This window comes from Adiantum capillus-veneris, chromosome 20, assembly GCF_014529385.1.
Source record: "Adiantum capillus-veneris isolate H3 chromosome 20, ASM1452938v2, whole genome shotgun sequence".
Taxonomy (NCBI): Eukaryota; Viridiplantae; Streptophyta; class Polypodiopsida; order Polypodiales; family Pteridaceae; genus Adiantum; species Adiantum capillus-veneris.
In genome coordinates, this window is record NC_140950.1 from 63,962,363 (window position 1) to 63,979,491 (window position 17,129).

At 40.8% G+C, this 17,129-nt stretch overlaps 1 protein-coding gene across 1 annotated transcript; it reads right to left on the reverse strand.

Moving 5' to 3' along the window:
- Nucleotides 1–4,712: 4,712 nt before the first annotated feature.
- Nucleotides 4,713–11,137, reverse strand: LOC147432619 (putative inactive receptor kinase At2g26730). Its single transcript, XM_086492486.1, has 3 exons — nt 9,417–11,137; nt 6,203–6,663; nt 4,713–5,936 (listed from the first exon to the last, which is right to left on the reverse strand). The coding sequence occupies exons 1-3, from the start codon at nt 10,765–10,767 to the stop codon at nt 5,721–5,723; spliced, it is 2,028 nt and encodes a 675-aa protein (XP_086348612.1). The 5' UTR covers nt 10,768–11,137; the 3' UTR covers nt 4,713–5,720.
- Nucleotides 11,138–17,129: the final 5,992 nt, after the last annotated feature.

A 17,129-nucleotide genomic window follows, 5' to 3' on the forward strand; every position in this document is an offset into this window, starting at 1 on the left:
TGATATTAAGCTGAGACACATTTTTCCCGAACACAGCCTTGCGTGTTGCATCACCTCATGTTAATTTGTGCGTGGTTGTGTGTGAGAGAAAGAGAGAGAGAATCAATATTTTTGCACTAGACTCTCACACACACAAATCAAGGCACTATGTGACCAATCACAATTCCGCATGTTAGATGTTCTCGAAGACAATATTGGCACCTTCCCTTGTTTATTTCAAGAGGAAATTTTAGAAAATTAGGCCGCTTTTAAAGATTTTACTCTATTTTTGTCTATTTTGGGTGGCATTTCTCCTTTTTCTCGTGCCCTCAATCAACATTTTTGAAATGGAAAACGGCAGGACATTAAGCTGAGAAACATTTTTCCCAAAAATTGTTGATCACGTACAAAGCGACATAGCCTACCTGTCAAATCTTTCTTCTCCAATCTCCATCCTCCATATTAAAATGAAAAGCTAGGTATAGACTTTTCCAGCTGCCTAGACGACAACTTCTAATTGCTTGAATAATTGAATCCTTTCTTGAATTTAAGGTTTTTACACTATTTTTCTCTACTTAGTGGCATAATTTCTCCTTTTTTCTTTGCCCTAAACCGACATTTTTTGAAATTGAAAACAACACGATATTAAGCTGAGACATTTTTCCCGAACAATGCTCATGGCGCAAGAAGACTCCTCTCCTCTACGAGTTTGCATCACGACTTGAAAGTTGAGCCCTGCTTCCCACTGCAGGCAGCACGATGTCACCTTCGACACATCCATCATACGCAAGCTATAATAATAGCAATGTTCGAGAAAAAGCATTTTTTCACGCATACAAAATTCCTTTGCTTAAATTTCCCAAGGGGAGATTTTCACAAATTACGTTGTTTTTTAAGTTTTTTACACTATCGTCCTCTACTTTGGGGCGGAATTTCTCCTTTTCCCCTTGCGTCCAACCGGTGCTTTGGAAATAATATTAAGCAAGGACACATTTTTCTCGAGCACTAAATAATACCTTGATTTACCAAGAGGAAATGCTAAGAAAGTACCTCCAAAATAGAGAAAAATAGTGTATGACCAGAAAAATTAACTTGATTCTCTAAAATTTCCTCTTGACAAATCCAAGGAAATCCAAGGAAAGGAATTTTTGTATGTTTGAAAAAAATGCTTTTTTCCAAACACTATCGTGCCCTCAATCGGCATTTTTGAAATTGAAACCGGCACGCTATTAAGACGAGACACAATTTCCCACGAGCACTGGTTTTTGGAAATCCTTTTTCCTCCAAGTGCTCGAGAACACAATTCCCAATTCAACCTGCAGCTGCTAGAACCATACACCGTGCACAAGGCTTGACACTGGATACCTTGGCTTTCGATCCAACCAACATTCGAAGTCACGGCCTTGTGTACACTGTCCTCTCCCGTGTAAGAGATCCCAACAACCTTTACCTCCTGACAGAATTAACTTCCAACCATATTAAAGTAGACCAAACAGTTCTAGCTGAGCTACACTGCCTCAAAACACATGTCACTTGGCAACCTACATAGCTTGACCTCCACTCTTTGCCCGACAATCACTTGATAATACGATCTCTTAACATTGTGTCCCTAAAGAAACACTACAATAACCTTATTCATGATAATAGCTTAATGGCCTCCCACATTCTTTGTCTTCAAGAAACAAAACTACAACATCCTAACACAGTGGCCATACATGGTTACACACACACTCAAACAACTGGCCCCATGGGAATATCTCTCTTCACATCAAAGAAAAACATACATCTACAACACCACAACATCATTTTCACGAATGAAATAGAATACATTACAACGCTCCTCAGCACGCCACATAATCCACCAATAACCCTGATAACATTGTACCGCAGACCCTCAACTCCACTTCCCTTGCTTTTGCAAACATTGACCACACCACTCACACCTCACCTCCAACACACCCCTACCATTTTACTCGGTAACTTCAACATCAACGCTAACTACCAAACCTCTGAATAGCTTGCACTTTCTAACCTTCTCTTCACACACAACATGACACAACATATAACCCAAAGCACAACAATCTACGATTCAACATTGGACCACATTTGGACTACAAATTCCTTCACTAACATAACAACAGACACTAACTTCTCATTTTGGTCTGATCACTCCATTATTTACTTACTGATGCCACTAAACTCCAAAAACACATTCCAATGCCCCCTTCTTTCTACTTCTTAAAAGCACCTTCACAAATCCTTCCATTGACAGGCCCTCGTGATCCCTCACCTTGTTTGAAAAAAAAAGTGTGAACAATCAACTATTTAGTTTACAATATATTACAAAAGCATAGAAAATAATGTTTGATGCAATACTCAATGTCTCTCTTTAAAGAGAATGCCTCTCTTTAAAAAGAGGCACACAAATGTCAGCACCTCTCACAAGTGTTTAAAAGAAATAATTTAAAATAAAGTTTAATTTCATTACCTTGCCATATGGTATTAATCGACAAGCTTCTTCCAATGGTCTAGATTTGCACCCAGAAATCCATCTTTTACTAAGGACTACTTATGTAGTCCAAAAAAAAAGCAAGAAACAAACGTAGGACCAAAGAAACATGTGTATGTGTAGACAAATTTGCTTGCCACTTGTTTAAACACATATGTGATCTAACAAATCAGCTCTAGCCTATGCGAGAGCTGAAAGAAAGTACATATTTAAACTGAGGAAGGGCAGCTTGCAATGGTTCTATGGCAGAAAGCGACATATTATTCGTTTGTAAACTTTGAATTATGATACATGAACAACGAATCATATCATGTGATGTGAAGGAAATGTTCTCATTCTTACGAGAGAAATATGGATGCTTAGAGTTTCTGGGGCAACCGTGGGAGTGCAAACGTAGCATGTAAAAGATTTTTTACATGCTACATTTGCACTCCCAGGGTTGCCCCCAAAAAAAACTTAGCATAACCTCACATAAAGTAAGATTTGTCCCCCAAAAAAAAGAAAGAGAAAAACTACATAAGGTTGTTAGAAAATGTCAATTAGGGTTGTTAGTAAGTGAGTGTGTGTGTGTGTGTGTGTGTGTGTGTGAGAGAGAGAGAGAGAGAGAGAGAGAGAGAGAGAGATCATGTGTGAGTGTTGACAACTTGCCATTTGGAGAGCCTGAAATAGGCCTATATGTGTCTTTTAGGCCCACATAGCTTTCACTTGAAGTTTTAAAGACTGGTGCAAGTTCAAAACCACCAAAAGCTTGCATATATAAATGGAAACAAGTGCACCTTGGGATTCCACATGGACTTGTAATCCTAACTTCTTGTTGTTGACTACAATGCTCTCAGCCCATCAACACATAGATCAAAACCCAAGGCTAAGTGGGGCACTTAAATCGATTATCAGAGTTGGTCAAGCATCAATTGAGAGATGGTATTTTCTACTAAGGAGGAATTCCCTTACTAAGGCACGTTTTAGAGAGCACCGAGGACATCTCTCATCTATATTCGGGCAAAATCATTTTCTCAACCATATACAAGTTCTATTTATGATTTTTCCAAAAGCAAACTTTGGAAATTTTAACCTTATTTCTGCTGAAATCTATGGAAAATTTGTTCTTCTCTTTCCACAATGAGCATTTTGAATTTGAAAGTGGCATGATTGTAAGTTGAGAGAGACAATGTCCCTTAATATTGAGAGACATGAATTGGTCGGCAACGAAGGCCACCTCTCTCTCTCTCTCTCTCTCTCTCTCTCTCTCTCTCCATGACTCTCTGGCTGCAAATCACACCCGTCGGATGAAGGAAATCTTGTCATGTGGCAGGGGGCGGAATCCCTCCCCCTTTTATAATAGTATATCTCTTGTGTGTGTCATGTGTGTGAGAGAGAGAGAGAGAGAGAGAGAGAAGGAGAGAGAGAATATATCCCCTCTTTTGAGTGATGTAAAGTATCTTTTGGTGTTTTAAAGTACATGCATTTTGATGACTTAAAAGTATCTTTGGTCTTTTTAAGGTACATGCACTTATTAAAATTTCTTAGGAGAACTATTTTTGATCATATGGCTTTTCAAAAGAAAGTTCTTTGAAGTTTGATATTTTCTTTGGCTTTGCAAAACTAGATAGAGACATGCCCCTTTAAGTATCACTATAGTCTATAGTCGATCACAAAAGCTAGAAACATCCACTACCTACCTACTACCTAGAAAAGAAACGATTGATATGATAAGGGGCTATATATCTATAAACAAATGTAGGACCAAACAAACATGTGTAGAAAAATTTGCTTGCCACTTGTTTATACACATATCTTATCTAACAAATCAGCTCTAGCGGCGGCCCAGTGCTCCCCAGTGCTCGGGAAAAACCTAGGTTTAGTGTAATCCCACCTACAAATTTTGAAATTTACCTCTATGTTTTAATTTTGAAGGTGAGGAAACCTACAAAATTTTGAAAACATTAGTGTATTTTGGTGTAAAAACCTTCGAATTTTGTCAATTTACCTCTATTGTTTCACATATGTAGGTTTGCCAAGTTTTTGGAAAAAAGTTTTTTCGAGCACTTCTCTAGCCTATACGAGAGCTGAAAGAAAGGACACATTTAAAATGAGGAATGGTAGCTTGCAATGGTTCTATGAGCGGAGCGACATATTACTCATTTGTAAACTCGAATTGTGACACATGAACAACGGATTATATCATGTGATGTGAAGGAACTCTTGTCTCATTCTTAGCAGGGGGGAAAAAAAATGGATCTTAGAATTATGGGGGGCAAAGGGTAGCTTAGCTTGGATAAGATACTCAATTAGTTGTTCAAGAGCTAAGTAATGCTCATTACAACGCAAATTGTGAGATTTTGTTATGTCAAACATGTTTGAAAGGTGAGGAGCCTTTTAGAACACAATGGAAACCGCTAAGTTCGTTGAGATAATCCAAGAAAGCAGGGAGCGATCCTCACCATTGGGAAACAAATGAACTTGGATGAATGGAACAAGGCTATGAGCGTCGCAAGGAAGGACTCACATAGGTAAAGGTATCATCTCGGGCATTGTAGTGGGGCGGCTCCCCTTTCAGCCGATGTATCTAGGATCCTTGGAAGATGAGATGGTTTGGCATGAGCATGGCTAGAATCTGTAATTTATTGGTTATGATAATATAATCTACTCACCATTGTGAGTTATGCACCAAAAAAAAAAAAAAGATGCTCAATTAGGTACATTGAGTGGAGTAGGCGACCGTCAATGTCATTGTAGGAACAATCCGAAGAGACCTTAAAGATCTTACAAATGAGTCTTGAACTCAATGCCAGATACTCAAATACTCGGAGGGGGGGGGGGGGGGGGGGGGGCAGGGGGGATGAGGAGAAGAGAATGAAGTTATTTTGAAGACTTGATACAACTTTGACAATAGGAAGAAGCGATATGAAGGTTTGACCTAAATGATGCCTAGAAATTGTTTTTTGGTGGCTTTGGAGAGAAGGAAGGGAGGGCGGCCGGGCGAGGGGGGGGGGGGGGGGGGGGGGGGGGGGGGCAATATGCCCTACTGCCTTTCAAATTGCACTTTCCGTGCCATCTCATCGTTCCCCCTTGTGACAATTAGATCTCTCAACCAGAGGTTGCAAGCATTTTATTAGTATGCAAGAATTCACTTCTTGTCAAGAAGGGGAACCATGAGTTAGAGCAATCCCTAAACCAATTTTTTGCCTTTTGTAAGACAACGCCATCATTTTGTCGAGCATTTAGCATTTTGCTATGAAACATCGTGTGGAGAATTTCCATTCGGACTAGGAGAAGACGTGTGTGGTCGAAGTCCTTGTAAATGTGCTCCTCCTTCATTGTCAACACTACTTGGCGATGATTCGGACTCGGTTTGTAGCAAGCTCGGCCTCACGCTTGCAATCATTTTCAATACATCATGAATGTGTGGTCGTTGCGTAGGAGACGAGGACACACAAGTGAGAGAAATCTGCAACATAGGCACCACAAAAATCCAATTGTAAGCAATCTCTGTTTATCAATCAGGCTGCATGTAATCACCTTTGAAAGCCCTTTAAAATATTTGAAATATAAAATAAATGTTTCTATCTCTTTTAAAAGCTTAGAAAAAAGAAAATATTGCTGCTCTTTTTAAAGCTTAGAAAAGCACATTCTAGTAGGAAAATATAGATTGCAAATGACTATGTCCATAGTGCTTCAAAAGATCACTAGAGGACTAGAGTTCAAGGCGCATACCTGTAGCATTTGAACCATCTCTTCTTCGATGTTCTTGTAGCATAAGAGCTCTTGGTCGAAGACTTCGGAGGTCCATTCCTCCCGGACGACGGATTGGACCCAACGAGGCAAGTCCATACCAAGCTTGGCCACCATGAGCCAAGGGGCCTTACCCGTGAGCAATTCCAAGAGGACAACACCAAAGCTAAAGACATCGGACATTTGTGAAATTTTGCGGGTTTCGATGACCTCGGGTGCACGATACCCGCCAATGCGTCCGACCACCATGTTTGAAGTGAAGAGAGGGGTGATGCCATAATCGGAAAGGCACGCGTCGTAGTTGTCATGAAGTAAGATGTTACTTGACTTGATGTTTCCATGAACCGATTTGTTGCTTGTCGCATGTAGATGGGCTAACCCCTTGCCTGCCCCCATGCTTATCCGTAGCCTTGTCTCCCAGTCCAATATTCTCTTTTGAGGGCCTACACACAAACACACACACGAGTGTTAGAAAAAAACCGGGGTCTAGTGTATTTTAACCGGTTGAAATTATAAAATCCCGTTTAGATTTTGAGCTTGCCTTTAAGAAAACCGGCAAACTTACACAAGTTTTAGTGTAATTACCGGCAAAACCTTCAAATTTTGACCTAAAAACCGGGAGAATTCAAGTTTCCCCTTATTTTGATCAGTTAGGAAAAATGTACTTTTCTAGCCCTGATGTCACACACAATCAATTGCCAACATCTCTCTCTCTCTCTCTCTCTCTCTCTCTCTCGTTGTCTCTCAACGTGCACGCACAACAGACCCTTATAGGTTTCCCACAAGTTCTTAGGGTTTTTACCCAACACTGCACTAAAAAATGTCACAAACTAATTAAAATCTCTTTCATAGGCTGGCAAACGAATACTTCATGGTAGGACTCCACACGACGAGGGGATAAAAAAAGGTTGCATAAAATCGCACCCAAAGCAAGGATTTGCGAGGGAAATGGGTTCGCATAATTCAAGGAGAACATGGTGGGTGTTTGATTCCAAAGGAAGGAAAGCATTTCTCCATTGTGAATTTAACTTATTCCCTAGTTTTTTTTTTTTTTTGTTAATAGCAAAACTCACAATTGTGAGTGAATTATATTAACCAACCCAAATAATTACAAGGTCTTGTCATACTTGTGTTGAGCCATGACATCATCCAGGGACCATAATTACATCGGCTATCAGGGCAGACATCCCAACACACTCGCCCCCTTACATAAGGTCCATTACCATGTTCTTCTAAGATCTTTTAATTATCGATAGCCAAGATTTTCCCCCGTCCTAGACATTCCCTAGTATTTTGAAAGTGCTAGTGGTGCTTACCCAAAGCTTCTAATCTTTGGAAGAAACATGGACTCGTTAGAAATAGTAATCTGATCACCCTGGGAGTGCAAACGTAGCATGTAAAAGATCCAAAGTTTGAATGACACAATGTGTTTTGGCATACTCTTGTGTAGCAGGTCCCCCCTCAACACACTCTTACACGGACACGGCGGGAGATGATCGACGGTTGAAGTGATTTGGGCCGTCCGATGCGGGTTCGAGGAGAAAAGTAAATTCGGGTAGGCATGTAAATTCAGGGCGGGCTGCACCCTATGTCTTAAACCAACAACCTCCCCACTGCAAACCATGTGCACTAACCACTACCTCCGCTTGCATTGATTGAAATGAAGGGGATTTGAGTATGTTGTATAGTAAATGTGGGGGATTTGTAAATTCAGGCCGCCCTCGCACTGTCAGATCCGACGGTCCACGATTGATGCGCCCCTCGTTTTTGTCCTCCAGCATTGATCCCATCTTGCCCATGCCGGTGTGAGATATTGAGGAGGTAGATCCCCCTTGAATCACCTCGTATCATTTGGAAAACATGGGCAAAGTGAACTCGGAAACAAGTATACATTTTTTCTAGAACTTACTTTGCCCGAGATCTACGGTGCTCAACCATCCCACCATAGATCCCATCCCCACCTCGAGATCCCCTCTCATGCTTGTGTAAGTTATAGCTGAGGATGCAAACATGACTATGCACAACGGACAATTATTTGATAAAGAAAGTAATTGATAACTATGCTTCGCGTGACCACTACCTTAGTTATAGTTTGTAGCAGTGTTCGGGAAAAATGTGTCTTAGAAGTTAGCTTAATATCGTGCCGTTTTCAATTTCAAAAATGCCAGTTGAGGGCAAGGGGAAAAGGAGAAATTCCACTCCAAAATAGAGAAAAATAGTATTAAAACCCAAAAAATAAACCTAATTTTCCAAAATTTCCTCTCGGAAAATTCAAGACAAGAAATTTTGTATGTTTGGAAAAATGGTTTTTCCCAAACACTAGTCTTCAATACAGGCTGAGCTTCCTGATGGAACCCTGCCAATGCCAGCTAATAGAGGAACCAAATTATTCCTGATTCCTGTTCAAGATCATCTTTATTGGTAAGTCCTAGCTGTTGGAGTAGCCTTTTGATGATTTGCTAATGATAACATGCTGCTAGGACACTCTGTTGGCTTGTGGGCATGCTTGTCTAGCAAGTCGATTCGAGGTCGTTGTCGATCTAGTCGAAAGACCTAGATAGTGAGAGCATGTGGCAATGTGGCATAAAGTGATCTGTCAAATCTGTGGTTGTTGCTGAATTTTGGCTTCTCACTAGTGCCATGCCACTTGCCATACCTTGTTGACTAAACAACAGTTGGTGCTTTCCATGGCTCTCAATGTGTGGGCTCAACAAAACCTTAATGTGAAGCTTTGTCCTTGTCTATTGGTCTACAAGGGCATACTCCCACACAGATTTGGAGCGCAAATTAGTGCTTGTTGCACTTTCAACCACAGTATTGCTAGTGGATTGAACATTTGAGAGCCCCTACAATGGATGGCTATGGTCTCTTGGATTCAACTCATGTGTGTGCATTGAATTGACACTGTCAAAGAGCGCCGAGACAAACTTAACATTCAAGGCCTTGACATTGATGAAGACCCTGGCATTGCTATGGATGTAAAGAGCACTAAATCAATGGCTAAGTTTCAAGACTACAGTGTTGATTTAAGCTTTGCCAAACACCTCATAGCTTATAGACCTACACTCAGACGCTGACCGGACCATAAATCTTCCGCTAGGGGCCATACCGCGTAAAATGTAAGCATTAACAGACATTTTGATCTCTCTGATCAATAAACTAAATGACCACATAAATGTATAGAGATGTCTCTTACCATCATGGAGGGCAGCAGACAGACTACCCATTGGCAGATACTCATGAACCAGAAGCTTTTCCTCTTTCGAGAAGTAGTATGCACGAAGGGGGACAAGGTGTCGGTGACGGAGCTTCCCTACGAAATCCAGTTGCTGCTCAAACTCTTTGCGGCCGACGGAGACCTCTTTGAGACGCTTGACAACCACTGTGGGCCCATCCTCTAGCACTGCCTTGTATGATGTCCCGAAGTTGCCCTTGCCGAGCACCTCTGCGGATGCCCTCAACAAATCCTCCAGATCAAAGCTGAGCTGCTTTCCTTGGAAAAACACAAGCTTGTTGTGTTGTGGCTCTTGAGCTGAGCTGAAGTCATCCTTGGAATCGTCGAGAGTCTTCGCATACAAGCGGTCGGCACTCTTCGCTTCTCCCTTTGCATCTGCTTGTCCTGCTGAAGAGGAAGCAAAAGCTGCAATCAACTGCTTTCTTGAAAACCAGAGCAAGCAGCAGGCACCAATTAATAAGACTACCACAGCATCAGCTACTACTATGAGAATTATGTCGAGTGTAGTAAGCTTTCTCTTGTTAGGCTGGCTTTGCTGAGGGTTTTGCAGAGGTGGGGCACTTGGTGCTGACAATGGGGATAAGGCGGGTTGGCATGACAACTTCAGAGGCGGCCCGCAGAGCCCGGCATTGCCAGAAAACGATGAGCTCGGCAGGTTTCGAAGGCCGGTGGGTATGCTTCCGCTAAGATTATTGTTAGTAAGGTTCAGCTCGACGAGACCGCTCAAATCTTGCGGAATCGGACCTGAGAGGGAGTTATTCTGTAGCAAAAGAATCCTCAAGCTGAGTGTTGGCAGAGAAGAAGGGATCTCCCCTGAGAGCTCATTGAATGAGAGATCAATGACATTGAGGGCAGGGGTGAGAGTGGAGTTGAATTTAGGGATGGGCCCTGTGAGGAGGTTGTTCTGAAGGAAGAGCTTTCGCAATTGGGTGCAATTGGCGAGGTCGTCGGGGATGCGACCGGAGAGGTGATTAGAGCGAAGGCTGATGGTTTGCAAGTGTGAGAGAGAGCCGAGGGTGCCGGGGCGGATGCTGCCATAGAGGCCCGAGCCAGGGAGCTTGAGGGTTTCTACTCTGTCTTGAGCTAGGTTGCAACCCACTCCTTCCCAGCTACAAGGGCTTGTAGAGTTTGTCCAATTGATGGCTTTGGCAGCCCCTGCCAAGCCTTGCAAGAACCCAAGGAGGGCTTCCCCATCTGCCTTCAAATCACAAAGCACAGTACAAGCGGGGAAGAGAGCTACATACAAGAGCAGGAAGCGTAGTGAGCTACTCTGCATATTAATGGAGTGCTGCCCAGCTAATTGCAACCCCATTGGGCAGCTTTGAAGCTGATTAGAGCGATGGCATGGAAGCCTTGAAGCTATATTAGAGGGACGGCATGATGCAGAGAGAGTGAGATTAAAGGAAAAGAGAGCCCTCTAGTGGAGAGGGGGAGAGAGAGAGAGAGAGAGAGAGAGCGCAAATTGGAATAGATTATTATTAAGCCCGCTTTGGAGACGTGATTTGGAAGAATATAGTAAAGCCTATGGAAGTCAAGCTTCAAGTACATGTCCCAAGTCAAGCTTGGTTGTAAAGGAACAGTTTCATCATGGGACTACAGAAATTTTGGCATACATATGGATATGAGGTTAGGCAGAGCTCCTACTCTCTTTGCATGTTCTTATACCTAGATCTAGTCCATAAGGCACAGGCGGTTCGCTCGATCCTCCCCAACGACATAGGGCTCTCTCAACTTTGCTAGGCTTTCGATAAGAGTTGTTGCAAATGTGTGTGTGAAGAAGAAAAACATAAACAAGAGGAGAAGTTTTAAAGCCCTCATAGATCTGTACGTCGAGTCTTGAACTCAAGACTTGTTAGACATTTGTCTCATCTTAAATTTCTATCCGACGACGGGGGGAGAGAGAGAGAGAGAGAGGAGGGAGAGGTTTCCATTACATTACACTAGTACGGTCGACTGCCTTCGACATCATCTCTCTCTTTTTCTCTCTCCCCCTTTATCGCACGCACAAGGACTTCTCTCCGTTTTGGAGTTTAGCCTTCATGTCGCAGATTTCAACACTTGTAAAGGGCTCCCTCTTCCGCCATATTATGTTAGTTTAGATAAGACAAATGTTGTGTTTGGGAAGGGTTTGCTTTAGCTTAGCCTTGGCTGAAAATTAGATTAGCCGGTTGAAAACCACCTTAAAGGGAAGAAAAACCGGTAAAATATATGGAGGAAAATAGTTCAAAAATCTTGTAAATTTGAAAATTTCTACTAAAATTTCCGGTTTGCATCTTTACAAGGAGCAAATCCGGTAATTTCTTAGCCGCGGGACAGATGGCTGTTAGAATGGGCATGTATGTGTTTGCTCTAACATGTGGTAGAACTTAGCGTAACCTCTCACATAAAGTGAGATTTGCCCCAAAAAAAAATTAAAAAACTACATAAGGTTGTTAGAAAGTGTCAATTAGGGTTGTTAGTAAGAGTGTGTGTGTGTGTGTGAGAGAGAGAGAGAGAGAGAGAGAGAGAGAAAGAGAGAGAGCATGTGTGAGTGTTGACAACTTGCAAGGCCTATGTGGCTTTCACTTGAAGTCTTAAAGACTTGTGCAAGTTCAAAACCCCCAAAAGCTTGCATATATAAATGGAAAACAAGTGCACCTTGGGATTCCCCATGGACTTGTAATCCTAACTTCTTGTTGTTGACTACAATCCTCTCAGCCCATCAACGCATAGATCAAAACCCAAGGCTAAGTCAGGCTCCTAAATCGATTATCAGAGTTGGTCAAGCATCAATTGAGAGATGGTATTTTCTACTAGGAGGGATTCCCTTACTAAGGCATGCTTAGAGAGCACCGAGGACGTCGCTCATCTATATTCGGGCAAAATAATTTTCTCGACCATACACAAGTTCTATTTATGATTTTTCCAAAAGCAAACTTTGGAAATTTTAACCTTATTTTTGCTTAAATCTATGGAAAATTTGTTCTTTCCCTTTCCACAATGAGCATTTTGAATTTGAAAGTGGCATGATTCTTTAGTTGAGGGACACTGTCCCTTAATATCTCGTTCACACTAGGGGAGGAAAAATGCACAAAGAACACCGTTGCAATGCTCGAAATATTTTTATCTTCCATTAACTTACTTGCATGTGAGAAATTTCAGAGATAAACTGACCAGTGTTAGAAAAAAACCAGGGTACAATGTATTTTAACCGACTAAGCCTGTGAAATCCCGATTAGATTTTGAGCTTGCCTTGAAGAAAACCGGCAAATTTACACAAGTTTTAGTGTAAATACCGGCAAAAGCTTCAAATTTTGACCTAAAAACCGTAGAATTTCAAGTTTGTCCTTATTTTCTTCAGTTAGGAAAAATGTATTTTTCTACCCTTGAAACTGACTACATTTGGAGATTTTTACGCTAAACTTTTGTAGATTTTGTGCATCTATGCCTCCCCTAAGCTAATAAACTTTGATAAACAAATATCTCAGCAACTCATAGAGTAATGTAGACCATCCAATCATGAGATCGAGCCCTTTCATCGATTTGTTCTTCTTCTGCCCCATACCATATCTGTCTCGAAGGCACTTAATTTTGTTGAACTAACTATGAAATTGACATTGTGCAAATGACAAGCTCTCCATTAGAAGACCATGTGCTTACTTTGTATTATGTCCACCTCTTGACCTCCCTAATGGGCCACTCTAAACCTCAAATGACAAAGCACATCCTCTGATTGAACTGACCCAATTTCAGTGTCCTTTAGGCAATGGTCACGCGAGGCTTAGTTATCAGTTATTTGAAGAAATAACTAAGCCTCATTCTTGGTCACATGCAAAAAGGAGTATTAAATGAGTTACTAAGCCCTTTGTAACTATGCTAATTTTGGCACAGTTGTGAAGTTCAAGGCATAATTGGGAGGATAAATGAATAACTAAGCCTTGCATCACCATGCATGCAACGGGCTTAGTTATTATTCATTTAATGCTTTGTCTTTGCATAGTTGGTATAGTTATCAATAATTGATAACTAAGCCTAGCATGACCATGCCCTATATGGGACATTTACTTTGAGAGAGAGAGAGAGAGAGAGTTGTGTGTGTGTGTGTGTGGGGAGAGAGAGATGAGTGCAAACGTTAATGATTAGCATTGGTTTTCTCAAGTTCAAGATTCAGCATTAAAGAAACCATCAATTATTTAAAGGATCAGCACTGCAAACTATCATTATCTCCAAACCTTAAAAAAAAGTACAAGCACGAAAATGTTTTTAAAAAATTATGTGTGTGTGTGTGTGTGAAAGGGAGAGAGAGGAGGGGGTCCTCATGACCAAAAAACATGGGGTCTTCAATAAAGACTCCATCATGGAATCGATGATGGGGAGCTAGGCGGGCGAGATGTGAGGTAGATTCGGTTATTCGATTTTAATTGGACGTGTTCGAATTTACTTTATTTTGTCTTTGTTTAGTTTTGCCCAAAAATGTTTACTTTATAGGTTTTAAAATAGGCTTAAGGAGCACCAAAAGTGATTAAGCCATCGTGTTGCCATGGCCAAGGTGATGGATTCAAATCCTCAGTCTCTCGATCATGTGCGCATTTTGCTCATCGTCTATTTGTCTCGAGATTCACATGTCTCCCTCTCTACCATCGATCCAATGACAAGGGGGTCTTCATTAAAGACCTCATATTCTTTATTGACATCGTGACTCGCGACGGGGGGTTGGGGGTGTTTAAAGAAATGAGTGTAATGGCCTTGGTTTCTCCAATTTCAAAATCTACTAACATAATATGGCGAAAGAGGGAACCTTCTTTTACACGTGTCGCAATCTGCGACTTGAAAACTAAAGTTCAAAACAAAAACAAATCCCTTTGCACATAATAAAGAGGGAGAGAGGGATTGAGAGCTTTGGCGGTCGACCGTACTAGTTTAGCACTAAAGAGAAAACAATGATTTGAAGGTATCGACTTAAACCCATCGTTTCGTTTAACTCTAAATCTAAAAACCCACCCAAACACTAAGGCTTCTCTAAAGCTAGAAATCCACCCCAAACACTAAGGCTTTTGCCATCCTCAAGCCAATAACCAAACACTAAGGCCTTTGCCACATAGCAACAAAAAGAAAGGACAATAGTCTATGTCACAATAGGATGGTAAGAGCTCTACAAAATGTAGATTTGCTGTATCCAAAACTTGTTCAAACCAAAAGAAAAAGGCCGCCCTCAATTATGGTTTTCACCTTATCATAAAGGGGTGAAAAGGATCCAAATCAGGTTTCATAAAATAATTTTCCAGCGCGCTCAATGTTCGAGAAAAACCATTTTCTCAAACATACAAAATTCCTTTTCTTGAATTTGCCAAGATATATTTTTAAAAAGTAGGTTATTTTTTTGACTTTTTACACTATTTTCTCTATTTTGGGGCAAAATTTCTCCTTTTGCACTTGCTCTCGATCGACATTTTTGAAATTGAAAACGACGCGATATTAAGTTGAGACACATTTTTCCCGAACACTGCGCGCACTGGATAAAATTGTGCCCAAAAAGTATACATAAAAACAAGTGTGAATATTGCTAAATTTTTAGGTAAAAGGAAACTATCACTTTCCTTCATTCATAATGCCTCGTGTCTGGTTGAGTTGAGTATGCAAAGGGATGATGACAACTTATGCTTCTTTACCTAGATTTTTTACCACAGTAAAAGCATGAGATCTTTTTAGTGCAATGTGGCAGGTAGTTATCAAGAGTAGGCTTGTATATGACACTACTTTGACATTTGGGTAGAAATTCTCACTGAATGAAAAGGTACTTCTCATTTTTCAAAACAAAAAGCACCTGAAGGGCACAGACAGGATAGTTCTTACAATTCAAAAAGTGAAAATTTCACATGCCTTGCCATCAGTGGGAAAAATCAGTTTTCCATACATACAAAATTCCTTTCCTTGAATTTGGCAAAAGGAAATTTTAGAAAATTAGGTTTATTTTTTAGGTTTTTACACTATTTTTGTCTATTTTGGGGCAAAATTTCTCCTTTGCCGCTTGGCCTCAACCGGCATTTTTGAAATTGAAAACTACACGATATTAAGCTGAGACACAGTTTTCCCGAACACTGCTTGCCACTTTACATGCTACCTTCTTCGTTGATTTTTTTTTTTTGAGAAAAGTAGAATTGTATTAAGTAAAAGATGAAAAGAGATATAAAGTACCCACAGGCGGGGGTGGGTAGACCCCAGTACGTGAGAGTTACAGAGACATAGCCTCTTTCATCTTGAGTCTAGAAGGATAGTAAAACTGAGGGACTATTTTACTCCATTGTTGCCATCTACACCCTTTTTGAAGAAAAGAGACAGATTCATTTTGGAAAGGGACATCTTTGACTTGCCTGCACAGTTGCTTTGTAGAGTGAAGAAGATCTCGTTGAAGAAGGGACAAAGGAGGGGCTGAAGAATGTTGAAATACAGAAGCATTTCTTCTGAGCCATATGAACCACATAATGTGTCCTCTCCATATATTCCATAGAGGGACATCCATCCCTTTACAATTGCACAACAATAAGTCTTTAAACTCCAAGGGTTTTAGACTAATTTGAGAAAGGACTTTATGAATTAACTGTATCACATCTCTATTCTTGCAGCAGTTAAACCAAATGTGAATACGATTTGTTGAGGATAGATTATATCTGTTGCAGATACCACTTCCCAGGCCAGCTCTGAGAGCTTTTTCTGCAGTCCAAATGCCTTGATGGTTGATAAGCCACATGAGGGTGCTTTGCCTTTTGTAGTTGGATAAGCCCATAAGCATTTGAATCTATAAGCCCACTGTTTACTGCTCCATTCCAACTTCCATCTTTGATTGAGATTTTGCTTAAGGGAGTTCTCAATTGTTCCTTTGAGTTTGAATTGTGAGTATATCTGTTTAGTAATGGAAGGGGTCCCACTAGTGGCTTGCATTGCTTTGGTTGGTATCTTTAGCTTTGCCATACATTGCTTTGCTCTTTGGATACACCAACTGGCATCTGTAGCTAAAATGGAAAAGTCATTTTGAAGAGATTCAGAAGTTTTGAGCTATCTATTATTTAGCAAATCCTTCCATTGTGTGATTCCAGCCTTAAAGCATTTATGAGCCTTCATGTTGATACCTACTCTGGCCTTGCCTGCAAAATAACCAAACAAAAAATAATCTAGCGAAAAGTTTAAGTGATTAGCTAGAAAATCTTTGATAGATTTCTAGTTGGATTTTATTGTATTCCAGGAATTCCACATTCTGCATACAAGTTTGGAGCCATAAGGATGAAGAAGTCTGGAGATAGTACAACATCTTTGAGATGTAGATTAGTCCAAGCTTTGTACTTCTGCAATTTAAATTTATGCACATCCCTTTTGAGGAGTAATGCCTAGTAGTCTTCTGAGTCTACTGCTCTGCATATCCACTTGGCAGCCATTTTGGTTGAGATAAGAGAGAGATTGAGGATTCCAAGGCCTCCTTTCTCTTTGGGGAGACAACATATGTCCCATGAAACCTTGGAAATCTTAGGATGATCCAAGTCTCCTCCCCACGAAAAAGATCTTGCCAAAGTAAAGACTTGGTTCAACTGATATTTGGTTGGGCACCAACAAGACATGAAAAAAATTCGGGAGGGAAGCAGGTAATGATTAAGAATGAAAGCCCTTGATGAGACAGAAGACCGATGAAACTACCATTTATTG